The sequence below is a fragment of the Amblyomma maculatum genome, chromosome 8 (assembly GCF_055883805.1).
Source record: "Amblyomma maculatum isolate TAMU_Amacu chromosome 8, ASM5588380v1, whole genome shotgun sequence".
Taxonomy (NCBI): Eukaryota; Metazoa; Arthropoda; class Arachnida; order Ixodida; family Ixodidae; genus Amblyomma; species Amblyomma maculatum.
Window position 1 is genome coordinate 126,147,853 of NC_139351.1, and position 13,947 is coordinate 126,161,799.

Consider the following 13,947-nt stretch of genomic DNA (forward strand, 5'->3'; position numbering starts at 1 on the left):
CAATAACTGCAGATTCGTGCGCCTTTGGGGAATGGGCGCGGCGCTGTCCAGAACTGTCCCCTCTCATTCCTTCCGCGCGTGGCTTGAAAACGTCACGCGGTAAACGGCCAAGCGTGATGCGATCATCTTTGGGGAAGGCACACTTTCCAGTTCGTGGTGCGGAGTTCGATATATCGAACGACCGGTGAAATTGAGTTCAATATATGACGCGGCCTTCCTATACTTGGGATTTTCAAGGGGATATTCCGTGAGTTCGATTTAACCGAAATTCGATATATCCGGGTACGATATAACCGGGTTCGACTGTATTCGCACACTGCTACTTCGTCGCTAAAGCTCGTGCCTGAACATGTTCTCCCTTATTTTTTTTACATAATCTTTTTTTCCGCTGACGCCTGCAACATTGTTATGATCTGTGCCTACTTTTAGGAGACGGCCTGCCTTTCCTCCACCGCCATTTGACTTGAGTTTGGCCGATTCTCTGGAGGTGAGTGGTCTCTTGACTGCACACAGCAGTACGTCCGGCATGTGGTAGACAAATTTGCGTGGATTTAAGTTGCAGCTAGCAGTGAACTCCTTGAATGGGAGCCCCATGACATTTCTTAATTTCTTTTGTTTATATCGAGAGCAACGGCACAGACGCATTATGCCCGCTCAAAACTTTGCGCCCCTCCCTCTTCTGTTTATTCATGCCACCCCATCCTGAATGCCTTGGTGCCGTTCGTCTTCTAGAAATGTTATGACCTGCCTTGTTTGTCGTTCGGGACTGGGAATTTTGAAACCTTATGTCTTAAACCTTTCTCAATGAGCTTATTTCGGCTGCAGGTGAATTGGGCGTCGGAAAAAAAAAAAAAATTCAAGTCGACAAAATTCCCACTAATGTGCCAACCGAAATTTAACGTTGTGTGTGTTTTTTTCATCAAATCATGCATAAATATTGTGCAAGATGTGAGTGTGGAGGTAATTTGTGTATTTAATGGATAAGCCAAATTATTCCCATCCTGTGTATAATAAAATTGATGGTATATTTTCTGCTTGAAATTCTCATTGCCTTACTAAGAGTTTTTAAATTAATTGTCCGAAGCAGTCTTAAATGCAGCAACTGAATGACAATAATGTGCTAAATTATGTTCACTTTGCTAGCTTGCAGTATAAGTTCATAAATGTGTTGTTGTAAGTCATTAGTCTATGTAAACACTTGTGCTGCACTTGTAGGCATTTGTTGAATTCATTGAATTTCAATTCTGGTAGCCTCCCACTGTTGTTTTCTCAAGTACATACTGATGAGCGAATCTTTTTCTTTTTCCCCATTCCTTCTGTGTACTGATAGGCAAACGAAGGGAGCCTGTCTGATGGAGACGACCTTTGACTACAACCAAGTTTATGTCAGCAAGCTAGTCACCGTATTTAAGCCATCTTGTTGCTCTGCCTGTAACAAGATTGCTAACAAATTGTTGAGTTTCCAGGCAGCCGCATTTAAAAATTCTTTATCAGAATCTAAAATTTTTTTAACCTTTTATTTGGTAATGCTTGTGGTTTCACTTGTATTGTGGTCCGAGAATGAAGCATCAGACCATAAGATGTCAGCTCTGCGGCTGTAGAACAAATTCCTCTGCTGTCCTCTGAATTTTGGAGATGGCAGGGAAAGCGGGCAAAGTTCTTTGTTGCAGTGTTGAGCAAGCCGGTTTAAAAGGTCTGACAATGTTTTGGGTCTGGATTTGGCATACACAAGCATTCCACACGAATAATGTTTTAATTTATACCGTGCTGTGCATGCTTATCGCGGCAACATTAAACTTTTTTTTTCCACCTACATCATTGACTCATTAGTGGTGAAACTGCGCATGGAACTTGCATATTGCGCTAACTTTTGTTCTGTAATTAGTTCTACAGTGGAATCGTCTGCACTTCTGCAGACAACGCATGGTGCAGGCATGACTGTGCCAGCTTTCGGTCCCCCTACCTCAACTCTGACAATTAAGAGCTTGCGTCTTGTTCGGCTGAAACCGGTCAGTACTATTGTCACACTTACAAAATTCATCGCATTGTGCATGCTCCAGGGACAGTTTCACTGCAAACGAGCCAACAGCTGAGGCAGGAAAATTTTTGGAAGTCACTATAATAAAGAGATGTGCAGCACAGTGTGGACCACTCTGAATTGCTTTAATCTTAATAAAGCTGTATTTTTGTATATCCGAGTTCCAGTATGTGTTCTTAGTGTTTTATGGTTTGATTGCAGGATTTTTGCATCACGAGCCGTTTTTAGCTTTGTGTTCTTAATATTTAGCATAGTACGAGAATCCTCTGACTTCCTATTTTTACTGGTGTACAGCATTAAGGTAGCAAGGTTCATGGGAAGAAAGCTGTGGGAGAGACAAAAGAATACTGACTTTCATTTATGCATGATCTCTTGGAACTTGTATACCTAAAGGCCTTTTTTTTTTTTTGTCACTTTTTTATTCCTGCAGTGTTGCGCCATGCCAGACATTTTATTGTAGAATTGTGTGGATAACTACTTTCAAAGCGTCGGTCAGTGTATATTGCCTCAAAGGCTTGCAATGTTTGTCCATACGCAAAACTGCCACTACATGGATTTGTCACATTGTATATGATGCAAAAAATGATATCTATCTGGAGTGGTAGCATGCGCAGCTGCTTCTGCATTGTTCGAGGTTGCGGTTGCTTTTTGTGCCTTATCTCAAAAGTTCATTCTAGGCTTCAAATTGAAGAGTATTAAGACAGGCGGTGATTCTTTTTCTTGAGTGTGGAGCACACTTATTGCTGCTGAGTTGTTCGGTTCATTGAGGGCGCGAGTCAGCCCAATAAAGACATTCTTTTGGAAGGCTAGTGTTCTCTTGCTGCGTGCTGTCATTACCACGACATATGGTGGAGTTCGTTCATGTTCAGGATTCCACCTACAAACCGTGATGCCAGCTCTCTTCGTTCGATACCAGAGGACCCGACGCCGGTTATACTGCACTAGCACAGAACGCCACCAACCTTCAGCGGCTTACTAGGGAAGGGTCCCAAAGATTGGATTGAACACACTCAACTGGCATGACCTTGCTAAATCCCCCCACAAGGCATAACTTCCGAATAAGAAGCAAACGCATTGAAAGCACGACTCTCGCTTTGAAGTGCCAATTCCGTAGGTGCTGTTAACGTTCCAGCTGAGTGTTCAAGGCCATAGGAGGCAATTACTCCTTCGTGGTACCTGCCTATTGTGGAAGTGTTATCGATGAAACGAATGCAGCACTGCCGAAGTGAATCTCGCCACATCTCCTCGCACTATTCGGCATATACGCCCGCATTCTATTTGTATGAAAATAATACTCTGCAGCAACAGGCATCCGCCCTCTGGATGCCCGGGGGACAGCGAGATGAGATGCTGTGCCTAAAAGGCACACCACCTCGCCTTGTCCACCACACACGGCGGCGGAGTGTACAGCCGGGCCTCGAATTGCCCGGAGCGACCTGTGCCGGAATCCCAGTCCCCGCATCACAGTGATCTCTGGCACAAGCAGTGCAGGCGCTGGGATTTGAACTTGCGTCTTCGCGAGTGCGAGCTCAGCACTTTACCCACTCGGCTACCGTGTGGCACGGCTTCTTCGTGCCGCCTGTTCATGCTGATGCGAGACAAAGGATGTAGGCCAAAAGAGAGCATGCGTTGTGCCACGGTTACACGCTCACCCTCCGATATCTAGTGCGGCCGATTCCACGCTGCCCACGTCCAGCCGCCCCCGTAATACTGCTGTCATTCGAACGCGACTGCTGCCGTTCAGTTAAGTAGGGGCACTGAATGACAGCAACCTGTAACGAGAGCAACATACTTCTGTACTGTAATTCAGAATATCTTCCATAGCAGATAAATAACTTCCTTCCTTACTACGAAGGAAAAGAATGCGGGTTGTTATCTGCGATCTGAAAGTTTTCGAAGTTCTCCCTGTGTTGCGCACATTTGATCTCATGTAATCGAAACATCAGCTTACCTAAAGGCAAAGAGAAAACGGCGTAATCACGACGAGCGCCACTTTCAGGTATGAATAGACAGGTATTGCAGAGATAATCTGTGCCGTACTGCCGTTGCGGTTACTGCAGAGTAACGCCGAGCAAAGCTGGAAGAAATGCACAGCATTTAATTTCTGTGGTAAACAAAGCACGTGCTAATCAGTCATCGAAGATCGCCCGTTTCGTATTATAAACGATCGTCTTCCGGCTGCAGATCTATAATTTCCCTACTGTTATGCCTCTTGTCACCGATGGACCAGCATACGCCTGAATATCACAGTGAGAATCGCAGTGAATATCACGGTGCAGAAAATAATTACATGCAGGCATTTTAATGGAATCTGAATGCCGTATTGATAAGTACTTTCAGCAGACACCACGTGCGCCCGCACGCCTGATGGAAGGCAACTCCTGGTTCCTGCAGGCCTGCGGTATCGGGGTGCACATCTCGACTGTAGCACTGCTGCATTCAGAACTAAAATGAAAGCTTCAGAAATGAAGAATGCCAGGCCACCTGTTGGCATTAGACATGTGGTGCCATCAGCTGGATAGTATGCACATTGATCGGTAGCGCGAGATCCGAAGAAGTAGCCATTGCATTAGCTCTCAGGGATGGTAGTGCAGGCACAATAATTAGTGACTCCAAGGTTGCAGTCCAACAAAGGTGTTATTTGCTCTGTAGCAGCGGGCCTAATAAAAACTGCCAGAGAGTAAGCACAGTAGAAATTATTCAGCTCTCTGCGTATGAGGGAGATGGGGGGAAACTAGAAGGTGGACCGATATTAGCGAGCTCTAGCAGAGCGGGAGGGATCGGCAAGTGTCTTGGAGTCCCCTGTAAACGAAACTTCCACATATATGGAAAACACCAATCATCTTCATATGAGGCACGGAGACTACCCTCCACCTCATCCAGACCTTACTAGAACACAGGCCAGAAAACTACGTAGACCCACTGGGACAGTCATGACCCCCATTATTCAATCAAATTACCAAACAGCCCATCGATCTCAACTGCTTACATTGCGGTCGCAAAGCAACAGACGAACACTTCCTATGGGACTATAAGGAAAATCCACCATCAAAAGACCTACCAGCACCCTCACAGGGGCTCAGGTTCTTGAGGGAGTCAGACTCGACGAAATTTGTAGTGGGCCACGGTTAATAATTGTTCACAGGAAAGGAAAAGCGCAGTATCTGTGTAACTTGTTGCGTGGATGTGCATGTAAGAGAAAAGAGGACGGTGTGAGTGAGAGTGGGAAAAGAATGACGTGCCATAGTGGAGTGCTGCGGATCAATGTAGACCACCTGGGGATTTTCAACGTGCACTGACAACACAGCACACGAATGCTCCCTGTTTCGCCTCCATTGAAACGCAGCTGCTAGCGGTCGGGTTTGAGCTCTGGTACTCCGTTACAGTAGTTGGGCATCTTAATCACTGTGCCACCGCGGCGTGGTAAACCGTGGTCACAGCCTTGAGGAAATTGAAAACACCGTGGCTCAAACTAACACATCGGCAATACGAAGAGAGCGTTCCTTTAATATGGCTCACCGGAGAGCACAAAATATAACGAGCATACCTGAAAAAAAATCGCATCCAAAAAGTCCTATTTTTGCCACTTCAGTTTTATGCGATTTTTAATACCAAAATATTTGAACTCGTTTCTTGAACACTGCAGCAGTCAATCTATATACTATGAGGCAAGATCTCATTTCTGGCGGTGGGGACATTTTGTTCAGGACTTGATGCACTTTGCAGGACTTGAGGAGGATGTTGCACACACGCTCCAGCGATGTATTCGTGGATGACCACTCAGCACACAAGTTTGTTACGTTAAACATTCGTGGGGTTTAACACCTAGAAGTGACGCGGGCTGTTACATGGACGCCGTAACGGAAGGCTGCAGATAATTTAAACCGCCTGATGTTCTTTAACCTGCACTGATATCGCACAGAACACGGATGCCTTGTGTTTCACCTCCATCGAAACGCAGTCGTAATATATCCCAGGCACCGCGACCCGGGTCTCCATACGCAGTGTCAAGCGCCGTAACTATTGGGCTACAGCCGCATGGCACACGTAATTGTGGTGTTAAGATGTTAGCCCATTAGGAGGGAGCGCGCGCAACCTACGCGAGCCAACCTCCTCTGACACCGCTCCCTTCTCTCTCTTGCGCGCAATGATTCTTGGGAATTTAGCCAATATAGTTGCCAGACTCAAAAGCAGCAGCGTACATGATATTGTTTATACTCCGTTTCATACATCAAGTGCAACACTACCAAAGCTACAGCTCTTGTTTGCGCTCTCCGCATCCGCGATAAAAAATAGTGCCTGCTCTTGACGAGAGAAAATAATAGTTGCTTTGTCTGCAAGCTTAATACATTTTACATTTGCCATCAACTTCATAAAAAGCACCTTTTTTAGGGAGAAAAGGTCGGATGCGGCTAATTTGTATGTTTTTTTATGTCGTTTTTGTTCGTGCCGCGTTTTGCTGTCCCGCAACCTTGCCAGCTGTGCCACCAGATGGCGCTGGCTGTGCCCTCCGCGCTGCGCATCTTTGTCTTTTTGAGAAAATGGTTCTTTGGTGCGCATTTTTCTATAAGATCCGCTCTGTGAAGATGTCTAAGCATGCGAAGCATGTTATTGCAAACGTGTATGCTCGGAATAGAGCCCATTTCGGCAGGAACCACTCGCCTACAAAACGTGCGCGTAGTGATACGCCTCCTGTTTTTTTTTTTTTTCTTGCGGACTACTTGCGTAGCTTTCGCTGCGTTGCACCTGATGTATGAAACAGAGTATAGATGCCCCCGCGGAAAGCCTACCTGACTGGTCTGCCGAAAGTTGTGCGTCTCGTCATAACACATAAGTTACTTTGTTTACAATTGTTGAATTGTACTCCGTGTATATAGGCACACTAGTGAGAACTGCAGGCGGCCTTTTCATATTTGGTTTCGTCAGGGAGACTACGAATTCGACATAACATTGCATGCCTGGGGAACTGGCTTCAGCGTAACAATGTGTATTTGAGGTCTGCATTTCCTAAATGAATCAAATGATTTTCTTCTCGAACAATACATGCACATGCCCTGACAAACAAACGTTTCGTTTCTCGAGGAGTGCGCATAACAGGATACTCACCATTGGAGCGACAGCCCCGAGGTATATCCGTGTAGTTCTTGCATCCCGGCACGCAGCATTTCATATGGCAGTACATTTTGTTAGGCTAGCTTGCGGGACTCAGCGCACAAAGACAGAGTACAAGAACACAACGGACGACAGGCCGAAGCAATGATCAGCGCTTCATCCTCTCCTTGTTCTCGCGTGCTTCGTCTTTGTCCGCCGAGCCCCGCAAGCATTTCATATGACGCAGCTGAGGGGACCCAGCCATACTTCGCGAAAAACAGAGGTGCACTGCGCGGCGGCGGCGGCAGCCCCACGGCATCAGCCCGTCTAAAAGTCCAAAGTTCCATCCACCGCCTGCTCGCAGCGCGCGCCTCAGGTTTCTAGCGCAGGCGTCGCGTAGCGAAGGCCACGCGAAGGCATTCCTTCAGAGCGAAGCGTGCGAAACCACAACAACCAGCTATCGGCTACCGCTTGCCGTATCACGTGACGGCTAATTTCCCACGATTCTTTCCATTATAATTTTTATGACTAGGCTTCACTTTTCCACCGCGGCGCTCCCTCTTCGTTTTTTTCTTCCTCCATGCGCAAAAGGCGGAAACAAGCATCTGAACCAGCGGATGGATGGATGGATGGATGGAATATAGGAGCGTCCCCTTTGAAACGGGGGGGGTAGCTGTAGCTATCGCTCATTTTTCTCCCTATATCTTAATTATTGATTTAGATTGGTTAACTACACCATCATTCTATTTATTACATTTTTGTTTCTACATTACTAACATTGTCACTTCTCTGCTTTTAAGCCACCAATCTTCCAGTCGTTTTTTGCTAGTTTCCACCGCCGGTTTATTCATCCGGCAACTGGTATCTTTAAACCCCAGAGCTTCAGGAACAGTGATTGCGCCTGCACCAACTTCCGGATGGATACCATTACATTCGAGTAAAATATGGTCAATTATTTCACTGGAGTTACCACATACTGCACATGCGTCATCTTCATTGTTAAATTTCTTTTTGTAGCTGCGTGTTCTAAGGCACCCTGATCTAGCTTCAAAAAGTAGGGCACTGCCTCTTGAGTTATCAAAGAAATCTTCCTTCCTGATCTGCATTTTCCACTTTCGGTATAATTCCACACTCTGTTTCTTTTCCATCGAATGTATTCAGTTTTACCTTGTGTTTTTCGCCTGTTGCCTAATGCTCTTTATTTCTCCGTCCTAATGGCTAGCATACTTTCTAGTTAGTTTCCTAGTCCTTTTCCTCCATTGTGAGTCAACGCTTTTTAAGTACAGGTATTTAAATACTTTAGCTGCCCATCTGTACTGTCCAATTTCCTCAGACGTTCCTCATATAATATTTTACTCTGAGCTTCCCGTACTTCGAAAGATGCCCAGCCCATATCTCCCTGTACCGCCTCATTTGTAGTTTTGCCGTGGGCACCTAGTGCTAATCGTCCAGCGGATCTCTGATTTATTTCTAATGTCGACTGTACCTCTGATTTTAGGCACGAAGCCGCATTTCCGAAAGTAAGTCCGGGCACCATAATTCCTTTCCAAATACCCCTCAAAACCTCATACCTATTGTATCCCCACAATGCCTTATGCTTCATTATCACGGCATTCCTTCGCCCTTTGGCTTTAAGTGATTGCTCATGCTTTCCAATGTATGCCAATCCTTCGTTTACCCATACCCCCAGATATTTATATTCTGCTACTCTAGGTATTTCATGGCCTTGTATTTTAAGACCCTGATCAGTTGAGCCGTTGAAAATCATCAGATCCGACTTAACTGCACTAAAACTGAAGCCTAGAGTGTTCCCTTCGTTTGATCCTCCAATGAGCAGTCAGGGTTTATGGTCGACAATATCGACTGATTTGATCATCTGGCCGTCCAAGGAACTCTCAAGAGTCTCCGCCAGCACCACAATTCAAACGCGTCAATTCTTCGGTGGTCAGCCTTCTTCACAGTCCAACTCTCGCATCCATACATCACAACTGGAAAGACCATAGCACGAGTTATACGGATCTTGGTTGGCAGTGTAATGTCTCTGCTCTTTACTAGGCGGTCAAGGCTAGCCATGGCTCTCTTTCCCAGAAGCAGGCGTCTCCTAATTTCATGGCTGCAGTCTCCTTCCGGGGTAATCTTCGAGCCCAAGAAAAGAAAATCTGTCACAGCTTCCATTTTTTGTCCCTTGATGCTCTAGGACTTGATAGGGCAAGACGCCATGATCTTTGTCTTTTTAATGTTCAGTTTAAGCCCAAAACTTAATTCTCACTCTTCATGTACGCGCATCAGAAGTCTCTTGAGTTCCACTTCACTTTCTGCCATTAAAGTGGTATCATCCGCATATCTAAGGTTGTTGATACGTTTTCCAGCAATCTTCACTCCAGCTGGAGACTCGTCCAGACCGGCCTTCCTCATGATGCACTCTGCATATAGGTTAAATAGGCAGGGCGACAGTATGCAGCCTTGCCTTACTGCTTTCTCAATCGGAAACCAATCAGTAAGACCATGCCAAGTTCTGACTGTGGCCTCTTGCCCTTCATACAGGTTCCTGAGGAGACAGATGAGGTGAATTGGAACTCCCATCTCTTGGAGAGCTTGCCACAATCTGCTGTGATCTACGCAGTCAAACGCTTTCGCATAATCAATAAAGCAGAAGTAGATGGGTTTCTGGAACTATCTTGCTTTTTCCATGATCCAGCGAAGGTTGGCAATCTGGTCTCTAGTTCATCTGCCCTTGCGAAACCCAGCTTGCACGTCCGGAAGCTTGCAATCCACATACTGCTGCAGCCTACCTTGGAGGATTTTCAACATCACCTTGCTAGCATTAGAAATAAGCGCGATCGTGCGGTAGTTAGAACAATCTTTGGCACTGCCTTTCTTTGGAATGGGAAGGTAAACCGACCTCCTCCAATCCTGTGGCCACTGCAGGGTTGTCCAAATTTGCTGACATAATGTATACAGAACGTTAACAGCGTCGTCACGGTTGAGGTTTTGAAGCAACTCAGGTGGAATGCCATCAATTCCGCTAGCATTGTTCTTAGCAAGGCTGGCTAAGGCCCATTCAACATCACTCTTCAGGATGCCCGGCTCGAGATAAGTAGTCACAACCATCTTATGTTGGGTTTGCACACCCGGGTCCTTCTTGTACAGTTCTTCTGTGTATTCCTGCCACCTCTTATTTATCTCTGAGGCTTCAGTGAGATCCCTGCCTTGTTTGTCCTTTATCACGCCCAGCTTAGCACAGAAGCTTCCTTTGATATCTTTGATTGTCTTATACAGAGCTCTTGTGTTCCTCAATTGGCTGTTGTCCTCAACTGATCATACCATATGGTATAAGTCTGGCCTTCCGGCCACAAAATTTGCACTGCGCCGAAAAGGACTCGGGCTCAATGGCGTGAAGTGTTGCTGGATTATTAAATGACATAGTTTGCAACCTTCGAAGGTGACACTCTTCTGATTTACTAAGACCCTTAGCGGGCTTCGGGAATGTGTGCTTTTCAAGGCGCAAATGCTGTAATATCTCTGAATATGTTGTTAACTGAGAGGGGGAGCCTAAATCAGCAAGGGAGGACATAGATAGATAGCGGTGTTTCACATTGTCATATCATGGTGTTTACACTTCACTTTTTTCGTGCTTTTTGCTCTGTACAAGTGATATGCCTTTTTTTTTTTTCGGTGTCGTCATTCGCAAGACTGAACGTACTATGTATTCTCGTGAACTGTATTCTTCTGTACCCACCACTCCTGCCTAAAGCCTGACATTCAGGCTGGCAGTATGCAATAAATAAATAAATAGAAGGATTCCGGGAAAGAAAAGCTCGGGCCGAAGTGTGTGCATGCTCGTTTCCTTCAACCACCTGGTGACCTGTTACCTATATTAGCTCCTTCCGTTAGCGGCGTGATTCTGCCACGCATATAGTTTCTATAAGATGCCAAAATGCGAGCTGAAATGCTTAAGTGAGACCCGGCGCCAGCGCTTTTACCGGGGCTCCGCTACGCACGCCGGTCGAGGCGGCCGTGGCCGGCGCTTGCTCCGGAGAGCGCGCGCTAGCCGTGAACCGCGTAGGTGGAGCCACGGTCGAAATGCGAGAGGAGGAGCGGCGGCGCCGGAGGAGGAGAGAGAAGATGGCGCTACTTTTAGTTTATTGAGGGGTTTTAGCTGTACCAGCCGGCCGCGTAGGACTAAAGATGGCTCGGGGACATAGGTTAAAGGAAGGACATCGGAAGCCGGACGGACAAAGCATTGAACGGAGCTTATTCATAAACGGATGACATGCAATCATCCCTGCAACCATCGGTAACAACTCCCCCAGGGTTTATCACGAGACACCGTGCACGAGACGTACCCTCTCGCTCGCGTTACCGTTAAGCGAGGGGAAAGCTTTTTCTCCGACTGAACATTGAGCAGAAAGGCAGAAGGCACTCGTGACCAGTCGTTTGTAAGCAAATAGGCTTCCGAGCCTGTGCCAGGCGGCGTTCTATGGGTGGATGGAATATAGAGCGTCCCCTTTGAAACGGGGTTTTAGCAGTAGCTATCATGCTCATTTTTCTACTATATCTTAATTATTGTTTTAGATTGGTTAATTATATCATCATTCTGCTTGTTAAATTTTTGTTTCAAAGCTCCATGGATGGATGGACGGATAAGGCTGAACCCTTTGAATCGGGCGGCGGCGCCACAGGCCGCCTAGCCGTGAATAGTAATATATAGTGTGGACCTATTGTTGCCTTCCTTTCAGCCACCAATCAGCTAACCTTCGTTTGGTTATTTCTACCCTTTTAAAGTCTATTTTCCCTTCATTATCCTCAAACCCCAATGCTTTGGCTAAATCTGGCCCATTGCCTTGAACTATAGGGCGGAGCCCTTTACAGGAAATTATTAAGTGTTCAGGCGTTTCCTCATCCTCCCCGCACACCCTGCACAGCGTGTCTATCTCTTGGTACTTGACTCGGTACGTCTTAGTCCGCAATATTCCTGTCCTAGCCTCGAACAACAATGGGCTGCCCCTAGAATTATCGTAAATGTTTTCTTTGGCTATTTCCTGCTTGAAAGTTCGGTACATTTCTAATGCTGATTTAGTCTCCATCCCTGTTTTCCACAGACCCCTCATTGTTTCCTTAACCTTTTTTTTAATTTATAATTCCTGGCTGGTCCCCCTACTGCTGTCCAAATATTTGCTTGCCAATTTTCTTGTCCGCCTTCTCCATCTTGTGTCAACATTCCTCATGTAGAGGTAGCTGAAGACTTTCCTAGCCCACCGCTTTTCTCCCATTTTTCTCAATCGTTGCTCAAACGCTATCTTGTTGCCAGCTTCCCTGCTCTCAAAAGAAGACCATCCCAGGTCACCCTGCACACCCTGGTTTGGCGTATTCCCATGAGCTCCCAAAGCAAGCCTACCCAGCCCGCGCTGCTTAATTTCCAACCATGCTCGGACCTCTGATCTCATACACAGGACTGCATTGGCAAAAGTCACACTAGGAACCATCACCCCTTTCCAAATCCCTCGCACCACTTCATACCTATTGTAATTCCACAGCACCCTGTTTTTCATGATGGCTGCGTTTCTACTTCCCTTAGCTGCCACATATTTTTCATGCTCCGTTAGGTATTCAGCTACAGTATTTATCCACACCCCAAGATACTTGTACTTATCCACTACTTCCAGCATGTCCTCCTGTATCTTATGTTCGTCGGCCTCATTATCATTAAAAATGATGACTGCCGATTTTTCCTTGCTAAACTGCAGACCTAACTTATCTCCCTCTGTACCGCAGATATCCATCAACTCCTGCAAATATACCCTGTTGTCAGCCATCAGTATTATATCATCTGCATACATTAGTCCTGGTAATGACTGTGGGATAAATTCTCCTTGCTTGAATAAAGAAAGGTTGAAGCCGAGTCCACTCCCCTATAGTTTAGCCTCTAATCCTTGCAGGTACAGCATGAACAACAAAGGTGACAGGGGACATCCTTGTCTAAGCCCCTTCTTTACCTCTACAGGCTTCGACACCTTTTTTTCCCATTTTATTAGCACCTGGTTATCCTTATAAATATCTTTTAAAAGATTGGTTACTCCGCTTTCCACACCTAACACATCCAGAATACTCCATAAGTCTTCTTAAAGTACACTGTCATAGGCTCCTTTGATATCTAGAAAAGCTAGCCATAGGGGTCTGTGTTCCTTTTCTATTACCTCGATACACTGTGTCAATGAGAACAGATTGTCCTCTAACCTCCTTTGTTTCCGGAAGCCATTCTGCAGCTCTCCCAGCACCCCCTTGCTCTCTACCCATGCCTGCAGTCTGTCCTTTATAATCTGCATCACCACCCTGTAGACCACTGATGTTACTGTTATGGGACGGTAGTTGCCTATGTCAGCTTTGTACCCCTTTCCCTTATATATCATGCTCATTCTACTTCCAAGAGCAAGCAATCAGCGCCCTCTTCGGTGGGAATTTCATTACGCCTGAGGTGGGCAGCTCAGGCGCTTCATTTCGCAATGTACCTGCTGAAGTGCGGTTTTTAAAAAATGTGCAACCTTGAAGGACATTTTCGGTGTGGAAATATTAGAAAACATCGAAAGACTGCTTTCTAACGAGTACAGCGTGGAGCAAGTCATACAGCAATTATTGCGGAAGCAAAGTGTGTGTCACAGGTGAGCAAATACGTCATCAACGTACATCTTGAGATCAGTACACAATTTCTCATCATTTTTGACGCTATAAAAAGACTCGCACTGCTAGCGGCAAACTGTTCAGGTTTCTCCGCACGATGCTGCCTTAAGGATTAATCGCCGAGCTCCCTGTTTCTCGCG

At 46.0% G+C, this 13,947-nt stretch overlaps 1 protein-coding gene across 1 annotated transcript in view; it reads left to right on the forward strand.

Annotated features, from left to right (window-relative positions):
- Myt1 (protein kinase, membrane associated tyrosine/threonine 1) overlaps positions 1-2,447 on the forward strand; it is a 36,828-nt gene extending 34,381 nt beyond the window's left edge. Inside the window, exons 12-13 of the mRNA XM_084577629.1 lie at positions 430-487; positions 1,331-2,447. Coding sequence (XP_084433755.1) covers positions 430-487; positions 1,331-1,369 — 97 coding nt within the window. The 3' untranslated portion in view covers positions 1,370-2,447. The remainder of the gene's footprint in view (positions 1-429; positions 488-1,330) is intronic.
- The last annotated feature ends 11,500 nt before the right edge of the window (positions 2,448-13,947 follow it).